The 19,727-nt window shown below is 41.9% G+C and overlaps 1 protein-coding gene across 1 annotated transcript in view; it reads right to left on the bottom strand.

Moving 5' to 3' along the window:
• The window catches only part of LOC148033397 (uncharacterized), a 111,345-nt gene that overhangs the window by 24,979 nt on the left and 66,639 nt on the right, over positions 1-19,727 (bottom strand). Inside the window, exons 15-17 of the mRNA XM_087681306.1 lie at positions 5,783-5,858; positions 5,600-5,682; positions 3,978-4,048 (exon numbers count right to left, since the gene is read on the bottom strand). Coding sequence (XP_087537432.1) covers positions 3,978-4,048; positions 5,600-5,682; positions 5,783-5,858 — 230 coding nt within the window. The remainder of the gene's footprint in view (positions 1-3,977; positions 4,049-5,599; positions 5,683-5,782; positions 5,859-19,727) is intronic.

Raw genomic sequence — 19,727 nt, 5'->3', positions numbered from 1 at the left:
ATGCCAATGCCAGCACAGGATGACAACAGGAACAGCTGTATGGCAACTCCAGGAGGTGAGATGACAGCAAACATAGGCTGAAAACAATCGCCAACAGCAGTGGAAGGCTGGGCAGCAGGCGCTAGATGGTAGAAAGTAATGATGGACAGCTCCAGCTGAGATATCCTTCACAAATGAGGTGTGGACAGTAGTGAGAAGGAACATGCACGTTGCAAAAACAAGATTGAAGCTGAATGATGGGCAGCTTGTCTATTTACAGAAAGTTCAGGTCCTTCCAAATGGGGTTTGTGCCTATAGGACATAGACACTCTCTAGAAAAATAGCCATGTCTTTGAGGAGATCACCTTCCTTGCATTGAGGATCTTGTGCTGCAGCTGTTGCAGCCTGTTAATGTAATCCTCAATGGATGCAAACTTCTTGGGATCCATGGTTTGCGTCTATACTTTCATTGATACCCTTTCCATGGGCATCATCCTGTTGTAAAGCTACTCCAAGTGCAACCATATATGACACACACCCATCATATGCTTGAAATGTGCAAATGATTACCAGTGTGCAAGAGAAATATGAAAGAGTGGATCTGAGCATTCAACATATCTCAATGTGCTTGGGCTTTCCCCAAATTAGCTTTCTTGGAAGTAAAAAGTGTTTTGGGATCCTTAATCATTGGACGATCCATTTGTTCGGTCATCAACTCAATATACTCAAAGTTACCATACCTTGTGCGGAAGGCTGTCTTCCATTTATCTCCTCTAATCCATACAAGATTGTAAGCCCCTTGTAGATCAATCTTTGTGAAGATCTTGGCTTTTCCAAGGCGTTCCAAGAGCTCTCGTATCAACGGCAAAGGGTATCGATTCTTGGCCGATATCTTGTTGAGTCCTCGATAATCCACATACATTCAAAGTGACCCATCTTTCTTCTTCACGAACAAAATTGGGGCTCCAGTAGGGGACTTCAAGTGCCTAATGAATCCCTTGGCTAAGTTCTCATCAATGTTTTGCATAGTTCAGCTAGTTCATTAGGGGATAGCTTGTAGATGGATGGGTCTAAAAGATGGTTGAGCCTTCTCATGGAGTTCTATAGCACAATCATATGTTCTAAAGTTGGCCAAGAGATTTGCATTCTATTTTTCAAAAACATCTCGGAAATCTTGATATTTGCTTGTTATATGGTATATCATGTAGGTCGGTTCCTGCCTTGCTGTGTGCATAAGGGCTTTGACTCCTAGATATAGCGACTTTCCTTGATTCTCATGACGTACAATCTTTTGCTTAATCCAATCAATTTTTGGATTGTGTTTCTTTAGCCAAGGCATTCCAAGGATGATTGGATTTGTGGGACTGGATATGACATTAAAGCATACACAAGATTTGTGATCGCCAAGAGTTACCATGAGTGGTTGGGTTTCCTTGGTAATATCTCTAGATGCTAGAGGTCTTCTCTCCACAACTTCAGCCGATGCAAGATTGGTCTTTTGGAGTACTAAAATTTGGTATCTATTCACAAAGCCATCATCAATGAAACATGCGGAGGCCCCGGAGTTGATCAAGGCTTTGAGGCAAAGGGTCTTCCTCGACAGGATCATCTGGAGTGTGACAAGAAAAGTTTCCATGGGTGTGGTTGGAATCAAGAGACTCTTTCTTATATCAAGGTCCGGTTGTACTGTCTCATTTACAATCGAACATCCTTGTTTTCCTGCTCGAGAATGGTTGCAGCAACTCTTGGGTTTCTTGCCCTCTTATTTGGGCAATTTAGGGGGATGTGTCCAGGGTTTCCGTAATATAGGCATAGATGATTCTCTCTTTGTCTTTGCTTTTCTTGTGGGATCAAGGCTTGGAATTTGGTATTTTCTATTTGCATCGGTTTGGGCTTGGTTTTTTCTCTTATTGGATCTCTGATTGGGGCTGGGTTCCATTGGCGAGGCCTTAATTCTTCTCGCTTTTCTTACTTCCTCTCAAACAATCTATTATCACACCGGATGGCTTGTATGATACTCAAGCATAGTGAGCATGAGATTCTTGAAGTCATCTCGAAGACCCCATTTGAATTGGCTGATAAAATACTCCTCATGCCAGGTGAGGTCACATATTAATTGCCTAAATTCAGATACATAACCAAAGGCAGGGCAGTTACCTTGTCATAGCTTCCGAAGTTTTGTTTCTGCTACTCGACCAATGTCTCTATCTCCAAATGTGGAAGTGAGCTCACTAAAGGGCTTGTAGCATCACTTGGATACACTACATGCCTTTTGCACAAATAGAGATCTCGCAATGGATCTTAGAAAGCAAGGTTGTACTATTTGACACTTCAACAACATGAGTGCCCCGATCTATGTATCAATTCACATTCAGGGGAGGTAGAGTGGAACATGTGAGAGAGTGAGTATACATGGGAGTCCCTTCCTTTGGCCCAAGATTTTCACTGAAGGGGGCAGTTGAGCCTTAGTTGGCATGAGGATATGCAGCACTAGGGGACCTTGAGAGTCAAAGTGCCCACTGTCCACTACATTTTCAAGAACCTCACACCAAGCTATGGTTGTTTGAAACTCCACCTACTCTTCAATATGGAACTGCGATTTGGGGTTGCAGCCTATACCACAAATGATTGAGCCCACTCACTAATCAAACATGCTTAGAGAAAGACCATTAAAATAGCTAGGTCTGCATAGAGAGGCCACTGACAATGATGATATCATGCATGATTAGGAGTAAGGCCTCCACCTCACATCCTATCATCATAAAAGAGGTACGAGCAACATCTATGGTTGTGGAGGCACTCTTTGAGCAATGACCACCTTACACAATTTACAGGAGCTCCCGTGCTAGAGAAATCTGACACTGGCATTGACCACCTCCAAGTAGCTAGAAGAGGCAAGTGAAAAGGAATGTTGGTACTCAAAGATGGTGACTTGGAAAAGAGCCCTATCATCATAGCAGATTTAGGGGCAACACCTATGGTCGTGGAGGCACTCTTTAGAGTAGTGATCTTCTTACACAAGTTATAGGAGCTCCCATGTTAGAAATATCCGAGACTAGTATTGACATCCTCTAGATAACTACGGCAAGTGAGAAGGAACATTGGAACTCAAAGGTGGTGACACGGATAAGCTTACATGGGCTGGATATTGACCAGGGTCCAGGTCCCGCCTTTTGACTATAGCCTGGACTGTCCTCCACTTCCCCCAAGCTGATCTGAGCTGAATTCAATCATTAGGGCCGACGTTCTGAGAGTTGAGATAGGAAGGACTTGGATCCAACTGTCCCTCCCTCTAGGACCATAGATGGAGTTTCACTAGAGCCACTTCATACATCTCTCTAACAATGGATTTCTTGTCTCACCACAATATACGTATGGACCATAGTAACCAAAAAACGCAGTTCATCCTAGCGAAACACGAAACCTTGAAACATGTGAAACGTTTCGTTTCGTTTTGCAAAATAAGGTGCCAAAAAAACTTTTGCAAAATTTTTTTTTAATTAAGGCTTTTGACTTATTTAAAAGAATATGAGGGCTGTTTTTCTTTTACAATTAGCATTTTTTCCACCCTCCTTGCTTGCCCAATCACCTCCTCCATCTTTCATACTATTTACAATTAGTACCATCTGTCATGTGGGCCACAGCCCAAGTATGTCACATTCTCCTCCTTGAGTTTGCAGCTGTCCTCCCTGAATAAGCAGATGGAACTACCAGGCATACTGCCTGCAAAATAATAAAAGATCTCCAAGAACTGGCCAAGATCAGGAAATAGCCATCCACCAAAGCAACACACTGAATTTTTCAACAATTTCGTTCTCTTCCATTATTATTCAACCATACAACAGTACATACAATTCGTATTGCGAACACAATAATGAGAATCAGAAAAATGATTGACAGTGTAGATTCAGGAATAAAGGCTCTGAATTTGGTGTTATTAAACCGTCCTTATAACCAGGCAGTATACCGACATTAACTCTAGGTAAGTGTCCACGTACCCTGAGGCTAAAGAGGCAAAGGATTGGACTTCATCTTTCAGAAGTTCTACAGTTCGAAATATATTTATGACCTGCAGTGTCAATTCCCGGATCAGATGCAAACAATTTGGCAATCATAAGAGAGGTAAGCAACACTCAGATACCCATGGCACCCTAACAAAAGTCTAAACAGAGACATGCACAAATCCATCATCATTCAAATCTCTAGGATTGTGTATAAGGTACTTGCAGCATACACATACTGAAACATTCATTGTCCAGGCTTTAGGGTAATGTAATGTGTGTACAATGTGTACTAAACATAACCAATCACTTTATGTGCGTAGAGAGTTACGGTTGTGACTATTTCATACTTGAAAAAAGTCTCATTTAAGGAAGAAAAAGAATGGCATCTCACCCCCACAGAAGTACAGAAAGCACAACTGAATAGCTGCAATACAAGGGAGCACATCACAAACAATTCCACCTACAGCACTCGCGAAGAAGGGGGCCATGTATTCAATGAGCACAGAGATTCAAAGAGTCTTATGTTGTGCTGGAAGAATTGTGCTCTATTTGGAGGTCTCAGCCATGTGGCCCAAACATATCTTCTAAGAACCCATGCTTTGCATTTTATGTGCAACTCACTCGTAATGAAGATTTAATATAGTGCATTAAGCTCTAGGATTGTGTATAATGTACTTGCAGCGAACACATGCTGAGCACATTCACGATTCCCAGCAGTAGGATAATGTAACATGTGGACACAATGTGCGCTAAACACAACCAATCACCTTAATATGTCTGGAGGGTTACCATGTGACTATTTCAAACTTTGAAAACAAGTCTCGCTTATAGGAAGAAAAAGAGTGGCATCTCATACGCAGAGAAATATGAAAATGGCATCTACCAAAGTTGTGGTCATATGGCTGCAATACAAGGGATCACATCACAAGCAATTCCACCTATAGCAGGTTATAGCGGTTTTGGACAGATTGCAGCCTTCAGGGCACAGTTATTCAACAAGCAGAGAGATCTGAAGAGCGTTTATTTTGTGTGGGAAGAACAATCATGCTCTGTTTGGAGGTCTCAGCCACTATGGCCTAAACATACCTTCCAAGCACCCGTGTTTTGCATTTTGTGAGCAACTCACTTGTGATCAAGATTTAATATAGTGCATCAAGCTCTAGGATTGTTTATAAATGTACTTGCAGCATACGCAGGCTGAATACATTCAGGATTCTAGGCTCTAGGAATGTACACAATGTGCACTGAACATAACTAATCACCTTAATGTGTCTAGCAGGTTACCATGTGACTTTTCATACCTGAAATAAAAAGTCTCATTTAAGGAAGATCACACCCAAAGAAATATGAAAATGACATATACCAAAGTTGTGTTTGAATAACTGCAATAAAAGGGGGATCACCACAAGCAATTCCACCTAAAGAAGGTATTAACCTCTAATGTAGCAGAAACTTGTCTTCACAATTCTGAACCTCCTCCAGAAAATGTTTTAGAAGAGAGACTTTCAAACAGGCAGATTTGAGAACTCAAATAAGTGCTTACGAACTACAGAAAATGTACTTAAATTTTCTTACTCCTGAGAAACAGAACTTCAATAATAGTCTTCAAGTTATACCTGCCCTTCAATATCCAAGTATTTCTCCTGAATCTTCTGCTTTGATCTATCAGCTGCTGAACCTTCTTCTTCAACTTCAGCAACTTTCCTGCTTGATGCCACCAAATTCATACAACAGAAAACATTAACCCACAAAGCTAAGGTATGCTAGCGTTTTGTCTTAAAAACTTGTGAACTAAAAACCTTGCCTTTGCTCTTCCATGTCTTTAAGTTCATTAAAGCAGGATTCTAGTTGTTTTAGTAACACACAGAGTTCTTCCTGCACCAAAACAACATGAAATAAGGAGCATGGTGAACCCAAAACATAAATTAACTTTAAAAAGTATTTATTTTTTTCTTAAGAATCTACATAGTGGACTGTGCACAAAAACTGTCTCACTAAACAAGCTTGAGTGATGCAAATGAACCCTATCACCAAACAAGTTTAACCAGCATGAAAATACCAACAAGCCTCAATACCATGAATCCTCTTGATTGCAGACTTTGATATACCATGAATCCTCTTGATTGCAGACTTTGATTGACTACTAGCCAGCACACATCCTCCCCTCCCCCACCATTGTGCATAATCTTCCATTATCATGCATCCTTGCCTCCCATCATGCCTTCTTTTACAGCTCTCTACTACTTCGGTGCAAGGTACACAAGTCTCTACTTCTGTTCCTTCATCTATCTCTTTTTCTTCACCGCTTTTGCAACATGTTGGTAAAGAACAAGTTGAAGCAAGAGTGCCATATACCGATCATGGCAAATTTCCCATTGAAGACCCACTCACGTATGTCAATACAAGAAGGGGGTGATTACAAGAAAAAGTCTGGTATCTCTTCTTCTTCCCTTTCTTCATTTCATTATGCTTGTAATAGTCAGAATAAGTTTGGTGCATCATCTACTTTGCATACAGCATCCTCACCATCATTTCAATCTCATTCAACTAATCAAAATCAATTCAATGTATCACTACAATTTTCAAACCCACCCATCCCAACCACTTCTTCCGCTGCATCACCATCACCTTTCATACCATTCACTTTTGCATATCAGTCACCACATGGTTTTGCACACACCACACTGGGGGGTCTATCAAACATAGGCACAACCTTTAGGAACTCTTCATCTCCAATTCTAGGTGGTGCTCATGCACCTTTAGGGGAGGCTCATCTTTCATCCTATACACCTTTGCATTACACCCAACATTGAGTCCCTACCCCTCCTTACCCAAGCATCAATCAGCCAGTACCATAGTTTGCCTTCATGGCTTTACCTAGTGGACCTATGGGTCACTCCGCCGTGCCCCAACCAACATTTGGACAAGGATTCCTTGCTCAAATGCATCCATCTCCGTCGGCACCTTATGGAAACATTCACATTCCAGTGCCTTCACCATTTGGCACCATATGGACACTCAAAGTCTATTTCTGCGTTCCCACCACCTCTTCCTAATTATAAGTTATCCCCCTCGCTTCTACCTGTATCCTTCTTACTTGACACCTCATGGTTCATCTTCCTTTTCGACCAAGCACACTTTCTCTAACAAGATTCATTTCAACGGGTCTAATTACACCACTTGAATGAATCTAACGAGGCATGTATTCGACTCTCAAAAACCTATGGGACCTTCTACAAGGGTTGGGACCCCAACCCAATCCTACGCTTGTTCCATACAAACTTGTAATTTCATGGAAGGCTAGGAGTGTCTCTGCCATAGTCAAGTTGATGCAAGGTCTTCTCCCTAAGTTTCACTTACAGTTACAACACTTTAACCTAGCATCCAAGTGACCTGCCCATCAACTTCAAAACTCCAAAATCAATGACCAAGGTGACCTTAAGGTCAAGTCGGCTAAGTATCGACCCCTCCTCGCTAAGTTCTTTACCACAGGGCCTCCTAAGTCCTTTGATGACATGAGCTAACAAGGAAATACTTCCATTTTGTGCAGCACGTGATCTCACATCCTACCATGCCCACCTCCTATGAATTTGAGTGTCAGGACTCAGCTACTATGTTACGTTTGACTATTCAATCAATTTCATAGTCCATCTTTAGAGGGGACCCTCACTACCACTTTTGAAGAGGAGCAGCAAGGAAAGGGTAAACAAAACCAAACCAAAAACAAAATGCACATCAAAACCAAGCTGGTGAGTCACAAGGTATCTCCCAATCATCTCTCAAACCCGAGTGGCAAAATATACCTAAAAAGAACAAGCATTGTCAACATTATCAAAAGGTTGGCCATTTTGACAAGAAGTGTCAATCAAAGGCAAGAGACACACAACCAAAATCAAAGACTCTACCCCTGCCCCTCAATCCGATAACCCTCGATAAAACCAAGGCAAAGTAGTGGCAGCCAAATCAAGGATAATGGCGTGGTCAAACCCACACTTCCACTGGTCAACCCATCACAATCGACTTCGTTCTCAATGCTAGAGGGCTGTCTAACTGGTCTATTGAGGCTCGCCTTGTCTCTTTACAGACATCCAAGGACTCAAGTCTCATTCACATCTGCGAGTTATCTCCTTATGAGGTGACTGCAAAGGCTCACTCTTTGTAGCCGAGCACTTTTTCTCTTGTTTGAATTGTGGACTGTGAAGCGACACATTACATGACCTCTATTCAAGACATTTTTCTCACCTAAGCCCCTACAACTAAGCATGTTTGGTCAAGAATAACTCCTCAGTCAAGATTCAAGCTTAAGGTCACGTCAACTTTGCTATTGATCAGGGTCCGAATCTCACTACACTGGATGATATCTATTATGTCCCCCAGTTTGGAGTGATCTTGATTTCTATTTAGTAGCTTTGCCTGTTGGGGTGAGCAGTCTTCTTTATAGTTACTTTACTCAAGGTTCCTGACTCCCAAACTAGACTAGTGATTGCTCGTAATGAGACACAGCCTAATGGCCTATAGTACATGACTACAAGCTAACAGCTAAGGGCTCAAAGTCCCACTACTTCCACGATTTTACACCGCATGGGAGCTTGCGAACAATGAATGTCTTTGGCATTATCACTTGGGGCATCTTGAGTACAATGATTTCTCTAAGTATATATGAGTGTATTTCCTAAAGCATAAATCTAACATATAGGGTACAGTAGCTCAAGGATGACTTATTCAGCTCCCAAGCCCTCTTCACAAGACCCATTATGTACCATGTCAAATTCACAGGGCCCTAGAAGGTCGGCCTAGTATTCCCCTCAAGCTTCATTTGCATCATTGATATAGGGCATTCTTAGCCAAAAAGTTGGCAAGAGGCTCTTAGCTACAAAGTATTGATCGGAATGAGACTTGAACCTTGGTGGATCCTCTAAGTCATAAGAAAGTCATCGGAACCAAGTGGGATTTTAGGATCAAGTAAAAAGCTAATGGGACTTTAGACAAGTACAAGGCTCGCCTTGTAGTGCAAGGGTTTCAATAGAAGCAAGGTATTGACTATGAAGAGATATCTATTAGTTGCATTAGCCACTCTTCATGGTTGGCTGATCTATTAGATGGATATCAAATGTGCCCTTATGAACAGTTATGTGGAGGAGAAAGTCTATGTGGAGCAGCCTTCTGGATTTTCTTTTGCTAACTAAAAAGATAAGGTCTTTAGTTTGCAAAAAGCTCTTGATGGGCTAAAGCAAGCACCGCAGTCTTGGTTCCAAAGAATGGGTGAGTTCCTTAGGACTCAAAATATCATTCTACGATAGCTCCCATCTTGTGGTCAAGCCATAGATAAGAGATGATGGCAACTTTCACAGCCAAGGCTGAGTGTAGGACTCTCTACAATAATACCATAGAGCCCATCTACCTAAGGAGCCTACTGGGGACGCTTCAATTTCCTTGTCTTACTCCAACTGTCATCTGCTCTAACAACTAAAGTGCGGTTGCACTAGCTGGTAGCCCCACCATCAGCCCGCAGATGAGACACATTGGAGTACACTTTCACTTCACCAGAGAGCAAATTGAGGCACTATTCCCCTAGAATTTATGATTTCCAATGACAATTTTGCAAATATATTTATAAAAGGCACTCAATCGACCAGTTCCATAGTACCTCCTTCCCAAGATCGACTTGGGTACATCCTCCCCTAATACTTTGAACTGATTAGAAGAGAGTGACCCCCTCTAGTTTTCCCTTCCACTTTCAGAGAAGACAGCTTTTCTCTTGATGGTGACAAGGTGTTGCTTACATATTGATTTAGACATTATCTATTTCTCTTGTACTTTGTATCTTCATTTGCATCATCAAGATAACCATGATTGTAAAAGGATACTTAAGCAAGTGAATAATTCCCCTGTGAGAGCACTATTGCATAGCATTTTGCATGAGCATGACTACTTGCCTTACCTCTTACATAACTCCAATGCATCAACATCTATTCTTATAAACATGCATCTGTGCACATTTATCCATTTTCAATCTTTCGAGTAGTGGACTCTAGATCCACCATAGTCGTGGCATTACACATGGCAGTCTCCAAGACTAGTCTCCCTTGCTTTGCTTGCTCAACTTGGCTAGCTTGCTTCCACTTATCTTTTTTGCCTCTACCACATATTTCCCTATTCCTCGTCATTGACATCCAATAGTAGTAAGGATAGCTTGTTCATTTTGTGATAGTCTTGGAAGTGACCATCCCTTCTCATTTTCCCTTTGGGACATAGTTACTCAATAGGCCAAAAACTTAGGGACAATCCTCACTTATTGATAAAAAAATTTAAAAGCAAAACAAAAGCCCCCCCTCCCCCTTTTTTTTTACCTTTTTAAACGATAGTCCATTGTGTTTTCATCCACCTTTGTAGGACTTAGTAGGCCACTAGGAAGCCAACGCCGCACACCCTTTGTTCGATGCTCTAGCCTCTATCACGAGGATGGAAACTTTTATTGCTTTACTCAGCATTTGATTAAAAGTTAATCAAATGTGTTAATGTGACTTTCACATCTTGAGATATAAGTTAATTATTTCACAATGTGGAACCCAGGATCCTGAAATATCGATTGATGTCAAACGCAAAAGTTACAATTATGATTGACAAGTACTAGGTGGTACCTCATGTTAAATTTTGGTCTAGACTAATTTATTGGCCACTAATGTCAGTGGTGACACTAGAGACTAAGCATTAATTATTCAATTAATATCATACTAAAGATCAATAACTACTTAAGAATACTTGGAAGATAAATTGGCCTAGCCAATTTAATTATTGGCTTATGGAATTATTTTTCTAAGCACTAGAGTAATTATTTAATTAATTTTTAAAAGTAATATTCTAAATATTAATTTCATAAGTTGGATAATGCTAGAAAATGGGATTACAAGGTTGTCACTTGGCAAAACTTGCCCATGCAAGTGGAAAAAACTTTTTTGAGGGCTAATGAAAGTCTATTGCAACCATTGTGAGAGAGAAGGAGACTGTTAGGGAGCAAGGAGATACTGCTAATGTGATTTGCAACCACCACAAACCATTCCTACAGTAATGACAACAGCTTGGAGTCCTCAAGGACTAGATGATAGTAGCCTAAGGTCCTTCTAGTGCAGGCGATAGCATACAAGAGGAGGCAGCAAGCTTTCTGGTGGCCCTAAGCTGTACATGATAGCTTCCATGGCTGTTTGAGCAAGGCAGCAGCAGTTTTTCAGCATTTTTGGCAATGAAGCTCTGAAATTTCAATATTTTCACCATTCTCTCTCATCTCCCAATCATCTCTTAAGTTATCTTAATAGAATCCAACCATTCGAGTCATTAAAAGTAAAGATATTGGAAAATCTCTGCTATAAATCCTAACTTGCAGCAAAAACTTGGGCTTGATAGCCACCTTGGAATGTGTGCTTAAAATGAAGGGCATAGGACTTGAATTCCAATAACTTAAATTGAGAAATTTTATGAAGATTCAAAAGGCCATCCAACCAATATTAGATTTGGGACTGAATTTGTTTTTCAAGGAGCAAGGTGAAGGCCAATCCTTGAGCAAACCAAGGGCCAAATTGATTTAGAGGCTTGCTGGTCAGTTTTGGCAGCAAATGGCACTTGGATTAGTAGGATGTTAATGGATCTCACTTATACTCCATCCATTTGCAATAAAAGTTAAAGAAATACCACAAGAGGCGCCAATTTTGGGACCAACAAGCTATCCATTGCCCAAGATTCAAGTGGTACCATTTGCATTTTTGGTTTATATGAATTTTATGCTTGCTGTAATTACTGTTAAATCAGGTCATTACCCCCCTTTGCGACAAGGGAGGCTGGTTTCAAGATTCCATCGTTGGGATACCATCAAATCCCTTGTATTGGTGGATCCAAGGCACTAGATTGAAAGTCAAAAGCATTGCTTTAGTGCTGAAATTGTATTCATCTGAGCAATTACAACAAGCATGTCTTCAAATAGTGAGATGGGATCAAGTAGTGATGATGCATCTCATTTTGAAAATATGCATAATGAAGGGGAAAATGCAATGTCTAATCTTGGAACGGGCTTAGAGCATGGACAGCAAGATGATAATGTTGATTCAGACCACAATGTGGGTATTTCTAGGTCTCTTGAAGCTGATGACTGTTGGGTGTAAAGCCCCTTTGGGTGTAAACTCCCATTCATCCCGTGTGTATAAACTTAAAGGTGTAAACACACCCTTTACTTGTAACCTAACATATAAATACATATTTATTCTTTGTGTACCGTGCATGGTTGTCACGTCCGATGATGTCCGATTAGTACAATCTGATGCTAGTACGGTACTAATCGGACTAATAAATCTTGGACCTGCGTCCGATATTACCTCCGATGAAAGAAAAAATACATATAATTTTAAGTCTATGCTTAATGTTTGGACTTACAAGTTAAAACATAAACTTAGAGATTCAAGTCAAAAGTGCAAAAGAGAGTTGAAACAAGACTCAAGAGTGTACTATGTAGCATGAATAATGAAACCAACAACTTTATTATGAGCCAGATGTGTAATCTCATATAAAAAGTGTACAAAAATGGATTGAGATAAAAGCCATCATCCATGGCTCAATTTGAATCAAGCTACATGATTACTCTAGGTGCTCATATCACTCTTGGCATCGAAGGTGGAAGCATCCTCGTCACCGCTTGAGGAGCCATCACCCTCCTCAACAAAATCACCCTCACTAATGACATTTTCCTCGTCATCATACTCGGCCTCTCTAAGCTCTAGGTGAGTTCCATTGCTACTGGCACGAGAACGAATAACAACACGGGCACGCCATGCACGAGTACGAGAGACCCGCCACTCTATCTCCTCGAGCTCCAAGTAAAGCTCCCTAAAGATTTGATCCTCCTCCAAGTCTCTCTCGCGAGTCACACTTTTAAGTGTAATAGCGGAGAGCTTAAGTGAATCCACATTTATCTATACATTTAAACAATGAAGAACTTAGATTAAACAAATGAAACTTCTTTAAATATATTTCATAATCTATGAATGAAGTTATGAACTAAAAATTAGGTATATAATACCTATCTTACCATAGGCATCTCATGCATATTACATAGCATGCGTAAATTGGAGCGACAATAAATTAGTCGCTCCAATTGTCGTGTACTAAGCTTGTTACGAATTTTGTTATACACAAGAAAATACGCGGACCAATTTCTCTCACATGCACCCGACGAACAATCCTAAACCAGATGAAGAAAAAGTAAGCTTAAAGTAAGTTTAACTAGAATTAAATGAAAAAAGAGAAGAGATTTTCAAACCTGTCCAAGAATGTGTAAGGCTACTCTTTGGAGGTGAGGCAATTGATAGCCAAATGACTCCCACCAAAAAAAGGGCTTCACCAACGATTCTCGCTTCCAACAAATGGTAAATACGAAAGCGGTACCCCTTTGATGACTATAATTAATGAGCTCTTGGAGAAAGGTACCATGGTGCTCTTCCGCCAAAGCCTTTGGAAGAAAGGCATCGCGATCGGCAAGGACATTGGCATCCATGAAGAGAGAGGGTTTTTTAAAGGCGGGATGCAAGAGTGCCGCAAACCCATGTATGGGTCACTTCATCCACTCCCATCTTTTCTTTATCAAAAAGAGAATGTCATCTCTTTTAAGGGTGATATCCAAGATATCACTACAGTAGGTGTAAGATGATAGAGATTTAGAGAGAGATTTAGAGGTGAAATTTGAAAAGAAAGTGTGAGACAATATGTAATATAGATTCTAAAACTAAAAAGAAGCATGAATCGTTTTTAAAAAATAAAAATAAAAACAATACCATGAAGAAGAGACCTTCCCATCCAAGATGGTCAATGATTATATCTCCTCCATCGCATCCACCATAAGATGATAGAGGAGGCCAATAGTAGCCCCCTCAATGTGCGTCATGCGAAGCACCTTGTAGATGGGAGTGATGGCAATGATAATGCCCCTCACATCCATCCAAAATTCCTCCTTTAAGCAAAGCCTTTGAACGGCCTTTGCTTCCTCTTGGCTTAATGTGGACTCTGTTGTGCTAAGAAATGCACTTAGCCACTTAAATAGCCCCAAAACATACTTATTTTAGGCTTATTTTAACCAAAACCCTAAAACGGGGAGAGGATCGAGAAAGTTAAGCAGAAGAGGATCTAGAACCCTAATTTTCTATAAATTGGCAGCCAGCCCTCCACTCTTTTACAATCTCGTTTTTGCAGGTTTCAGGTGTTACCAGCTTGCTGCCCACACCCCAGTCACGGAGGACATCTCAACCCTTGCTGTCCATCACTGTTCCCTACAATCTAGCGTCTGTTTCCAGCCCTCCACACACTGATTGTTGTTGTTTCTGCCTGGCGACTGACTATTGTCCATCTGCACTGCTGTCGTACAGCCTGCCACACTAGCAAACTGCTGCGTTTGCACGCTCCAGCTGCCGCCCTGACAGTTTTCTCTCTCCTGTCTGTAGCCGTTGCAGTATTTCTCTCTCCTACAAGCTGTCATGCCTGCATTTTCAGTCTTTCTCTCTCCTACAAGCTGTCCTACCTGCGTTTTCAGTCTTTCTCTCTCCTACATGCTCCGTTTTTAGTCTTTCTCTCTCTTGCAAGCTGTCCTACTTGCGTTTTTAGTCTTTCTCTTTCCTACAAGCTCCGTTTTTTAGTCTTTCTCTTTCCTCACTACTATCTGCATCAGATCCAGCTTCTCACTGCTGCGTTTGCTGGTGTTCGACAGCTGAAGGCTGCCTTGCTGCAATTCGGGATCCATTCGGAGTACGGCATACTCACCAGCTCATTACCCTTGCCCTGATCCTAGAGATACAGGAGTTTGAGGTTCAGTATTCATTCATTGCATAGTGTGTTTGCTACATGAGCATCGTATTATTAGTAGTCATATCATTTCATTTATTCACTATATTCATTGTCTCTTAGTTACTCTAACCCCAACCCTAACTGTGTTCTTTTTATCAATCTATGCTTTGTCGTACGGTTTCTGTTTATGTTTTTGTGTTAGGGTATTTTTCTTTACATGGTATCAAAGCCTGGTACTCTCTAAGAAACGTAGGCCTTTGATCTGAAAGCTCTTTGCAACAAGCAAGAACAACAGTAGGTTCAAATGACTTCGAACACATCAACATCGATTCAGTCTCCAGATCAGCCTATGCCGAGAACCGAGCGAGAGTGGGCCGATCAGCTTGCTCCACAAAGTTCCGACATGGTGGGAGAAACATCTGAGTACATGGAAGAAAAGATAGGCAAGCTGACCTCTAAGGAATATAAACTGATCATAGCCTATCGACAAAAGAAGATTGAGGAGCTCGACTTGAAGGATTGCCCTTCAAGAAAAGCTTCTAAATGAAGGTATGCATGGATTTCTCTCTTCAGATGTTGCGCGTAAGTCTGAAGATGTTATAGGGCTGTCGAGACCTCCATCAAGGATGGGCCCCCCTCTTGGAGAGTAAGATCCGGAGTATGTTCCATTTTTTCAGACTCTTCCGTCCTCTCCGGTGCAATGTACTTTTGATTCGTCTTTTGTGCTTCTTCTTTTACCTCTTCTGTTTTGCAATATATTGGAGAGATCATGTGGAAGAAAGAGTCCAGTCTGTTGACTACGGAAAAGGTCCTCTATCTCGAGCTGCATAGCGTTCAGTCAAGTGTGCCCATCGCTCTGATGCTAAGTCAAAATGTTGAAGCTGAGAATGAAACTCTGGCAATAAGCCCTGCATCAGCTTGACAATAGCGGAGGCTTTCCTAGCCTTTCAGGAGTGGACAACCTTGTATGGAGCAAATGCAGGATCGGGTTGGGGTTCCAACCCCTGTACTAGATCCCATAGGTTCTGTGAATCAAGAACATATCTCATCAATTTCGACCAAGTAGTAAAGTTTGACCCGTTAAAACGAGTCTTGTCATTAAATGCATTCTTGGCAGAAGATGAGCTAGACTTATGAGGTCTCGGGTGGGTGGAGTAAGATGATGGTGGGAAAGATGGTGGAGGTGAGAGTGTCTAATAAGAGTAAGGAGGGGGAAGAGGAGGGTAGGCAGAAGTAGACTGTGAGTGTCCAATGAGTGCCAATTGATGCGGAGGCACTGGAACATGAATGTTTCCATAAGATGCCGGTGTAGATGGAGGCACTGGGACACAGTAGCCTTGTCCAAAGTAAGGCTGGGACACAACATTATGACCAGAAGGTCCACTAGGCAATGCCACGGAGGCAAACTGTGGAGGCAATTGATTCACACTCGGGAGAGACTGAGTGGGATACCCAGGCTGCAATGATTCCGAAAGTGTGTATGAGGTAGGTGAAACACCACCCGGCTGAGGGAAGGATGAGTTCCTAAAGGATGTGCCTATGTTTCCATAATCCCCGGTGTGATATTCGGTGCGACATGAGGTGTCTGAAATGGAAATGTAAATGGTGTAAATGGAAGTGGTGAAGCAGCGAAATAATGTGGTGGGATGGGTGGGTTTTGAAAGTGAGATGTATGAGGTGTAGATTCTTTTTGTTAATTTTTATCATTTAAAGACTGAAAATGAAACTGTGAAGATAATGATACACCATGTAATGAAGTGAAAGGAACACCAAATTCATTCTGATTATGTAAAGTAGACGGAAAAGAAGGAAGGACAGAAGAAGAGTTACCTGGCCCCATAGAGACATCAGATGCGAGTCTCGTCCACATCTGTGAGTTGCCTCCCGACGAGGTTACTACAGAGGCCCACTCGTCACAGCCGAGCAGTTCAACTCCAGTTTGAATTGTGGACAGTGGAGCTATATATCATATGACTCCTATAGAGGACATTTTCTGTACCCGAGCCCTTGCAGCTGGGCGAGTCCGTATAGAAAACAACTCCTCAGTCAAGATTCAGGCTCAAGGTTGCGTAAGTTTTGTCACTAACAAGGGTCTGGATCTAGCTTCGCTGGACAATGTATATCATGTCCCTCAGCTTGGGGTGAACTTGTTATCTGTTCGGCAACTTTGCCGGTTGGGGTGAGCAGTTTTCTTTACAGTGACCACAGTCGAGGTCCTTGACTCTCTGACTGGTTTAGTAATTGCTCGCGGTGAGGCACAGCCTAATGGCCTATACCACATCACACACTTTCTGACCGAGCCGACCGCCGAAGGCTCCGTGTTCCATAGCTTCCAGGCCTTAGCCACATCTCGGGAGCCTACGCACAATGAGCGTCTTTGGCATTTTCGCTTAGGGCATCTTGGTTATGACTCACTTTATGAGTTGTCACGCCGTGAGCTAGTTGAAGGCCTTCCACACCTGAAGCTAGCTCAAGATGTCTGTAAAGCCTGTCAGCTCGGGAAGCAGTACCGTACCCCATTTCCTCAGCAGTCTACACATAGAGCTGAGGAGCCTCTTAGATTGATTCACGTTGATCTTTGTGGGCCAACATCCACTACTACTTCGAACAGCGTGCTGTACTTCTTTTTGATAGTGGATGATCATTCTCGATACATGTGGGTGTACTTCCTCAAGCATAAGTCAGATGCTTTCACATATTTTTCTGCTTGGGTGCTGCTGGTTCATAACCAGACTGGTCGTCGTATTGGGTGCATGAGGAGTGATAGCGGTGGTGAGTTTATCTCCCGAGTTTCTACAAAACATTGGCATTTCTCGCCAACTCACCTCTACCAACTCCCCCTCTTAGAATGGAGTCGTAGAGCGTAGGAACCGCACAGTCATGGAAATGACACGCTCTATGTTGTTCGTAACAGAGCTTCCTGAGCGCCTTTGGGTCGAGGCTGTTAACACTTCGGTGTACATCCTCAACCAGTGCCCGACTACGGCTTTTCCTCAAAAGACCCTGTATGAGACATTTTTTGGCTCTCGGCCTCTTGTTTCCCACTTCAGAGTATGGGTCTGAATGGCACCAGACCCAGCAGACAGGACAGGATGGGTCAGACAGGTTGACCCGTCCATCGGACGTGGACAACCTTACTACTATCGTGCAACACACTGCTATACTCACATTCGATTCTCTCAGCTCTTAACTCTATCCCTCCTCATTCCAGTCTCGCACTCCATGGCACTCGCGCTCAACAAACTGGTATCAAAGTGTTGATTACAGCGTTCGCGCTTCCCAAGAGTGTGCCAAGTTGCAAGACAAGTAGTAGTCAACAAGTATGAGATCATAGGACTGACAGCAGTCGACAGGCAGCACTCTACACATGAGGCAAGGCAATCACAGCTTGCAGCAGATGGAGTTGGGGTGAAGGCGACCAGCACAGGTCTCGTGCAACACTCCGGCCAGCAGGCGACCAGGTTCTGATGGGCCCAACATTAGATAGGCAATAGGGCTGACCAACACGGCGACCAGATTGACCAGCGCAACGGGCCGAGAGGCCAGATAAACTGCGTGTGACAGGCCAACCAGGCCAGGCGGCAGACGTGCAAGTCAACGAATTTTTTTTAATCTGGAATTTTGTTTCTCCCCCTTCTCTATCGGGTCTTCACATGCACATGCACACAACACCATTTTGGTTGAAAATTTTGGGGGGTTTCCCCGATACAAGAACCGTGATTCAAAACAAGACAATCTGACCAGGAAATTGCAGAAATTGCACACATAGGCTCCAAAATTTTGGGGCTTTTCTCATATCAGTAAAATTTTGCTTGATTGAGTCAAATTTGTTGACATTGGTGTACATTTTGACCTGAGAATTTGGGGCTTTTGCAAGATTTTAGCAAATTTTGCTAATTTTTCCCGTTTTATGCTCTCGGGTTCATGTATTAATGCAATCGGTGCAGATTGGTCAGTAAAATTTTGAGGCTTTTGCTGAAATTTGAGAATTTTGGCAAAAATGATGTTTGAAATGTACATTGGGAACATCGTTGATGCAATCTTGGTGCTATAAGCAATGAGACTTATCTCCCACTTGTGAGATTTTGAAGAAATTGTAGAGAATCTTGTTTTCTTTTGTGTATCAGAAGTACTGGGTCATATGTATGCAGTACATATGTTGGGCAGCTCCCATTGAGTTGATGTATTGCTGAATAGTCATGTTGCAACAATCTTAGTGATCACTTGCAGATATGGGATTGTTGCAGATGTACTTTTGGTGATACTCCTGAAGTGGGAGTCACCTAGCAGTGATCTATGCTTTGAATATATGCTGAAATTTCAGTTATACTGCTAAAAGTCATCCATTCTACTGTTGTACATGTACTTGGACTGAACCTTGCTCTCATTGACTGAAAATTTGGGCTGATATTAGCTGAATATTCATCTCATTATTTGCTGTCATAATTGTAGTATTGATCTTTGGGTACATTGCTGAAAATGGTTGCAAATGCTTCTAGCAGCAATGACACTAAATCCCTTCTTGAAATCAATAGGTTTGATGGCAATGGTTTCAACTTGTGAAAGGACAAGACGCAAGGCATTTTGTTTCTCAAGGATTGTGATGATGCTCTTTTGGAAGTCAAGTCTACAATTAGGACCGATGAGGATTGGGCTAGACTCAACAAGAAGGCCATTGCATACATTAAAATGGTTGTATCTGATGATGTACTTACAGACATTAAGTGTTTTTATACAGCTTATGCCATATGGAAAAAGTTTATGGACACTTATGAAAATACAACTCCGGTAAATCAAGTGCATCTCATACGCAAGCTTGTAAACATGGAGTTGAATGAGTCTAAGCCAACATCGAAGCATTTGAGTACTTTCACAAGAATTTTGAGCCAGTTGCAAGACTCTAGTTTGCAACCCTTCAATGACAAA

The sequence above is a fragment of the Lygodium microphyllum genome, chromosome 7, assembly GCF_053477565.2.
Source record: "Lygodium microphyllum isolate KBCC chromosome 7, Lygodium_microphyllum_v1.1.10, whole genome shotgun sequence".
NCBI lineage: Eukaryota > Viridiplantae > Streptophyta > Polypodiopsida > Schizaeales > Lygodiaceae > Lygodium > Lygodium microphyllum.
The sequence above is the reverse complement of the archived record's forward strand: the minus strand, read 5'-3'. Positions and strand labels throughout refer to the sequence as shown.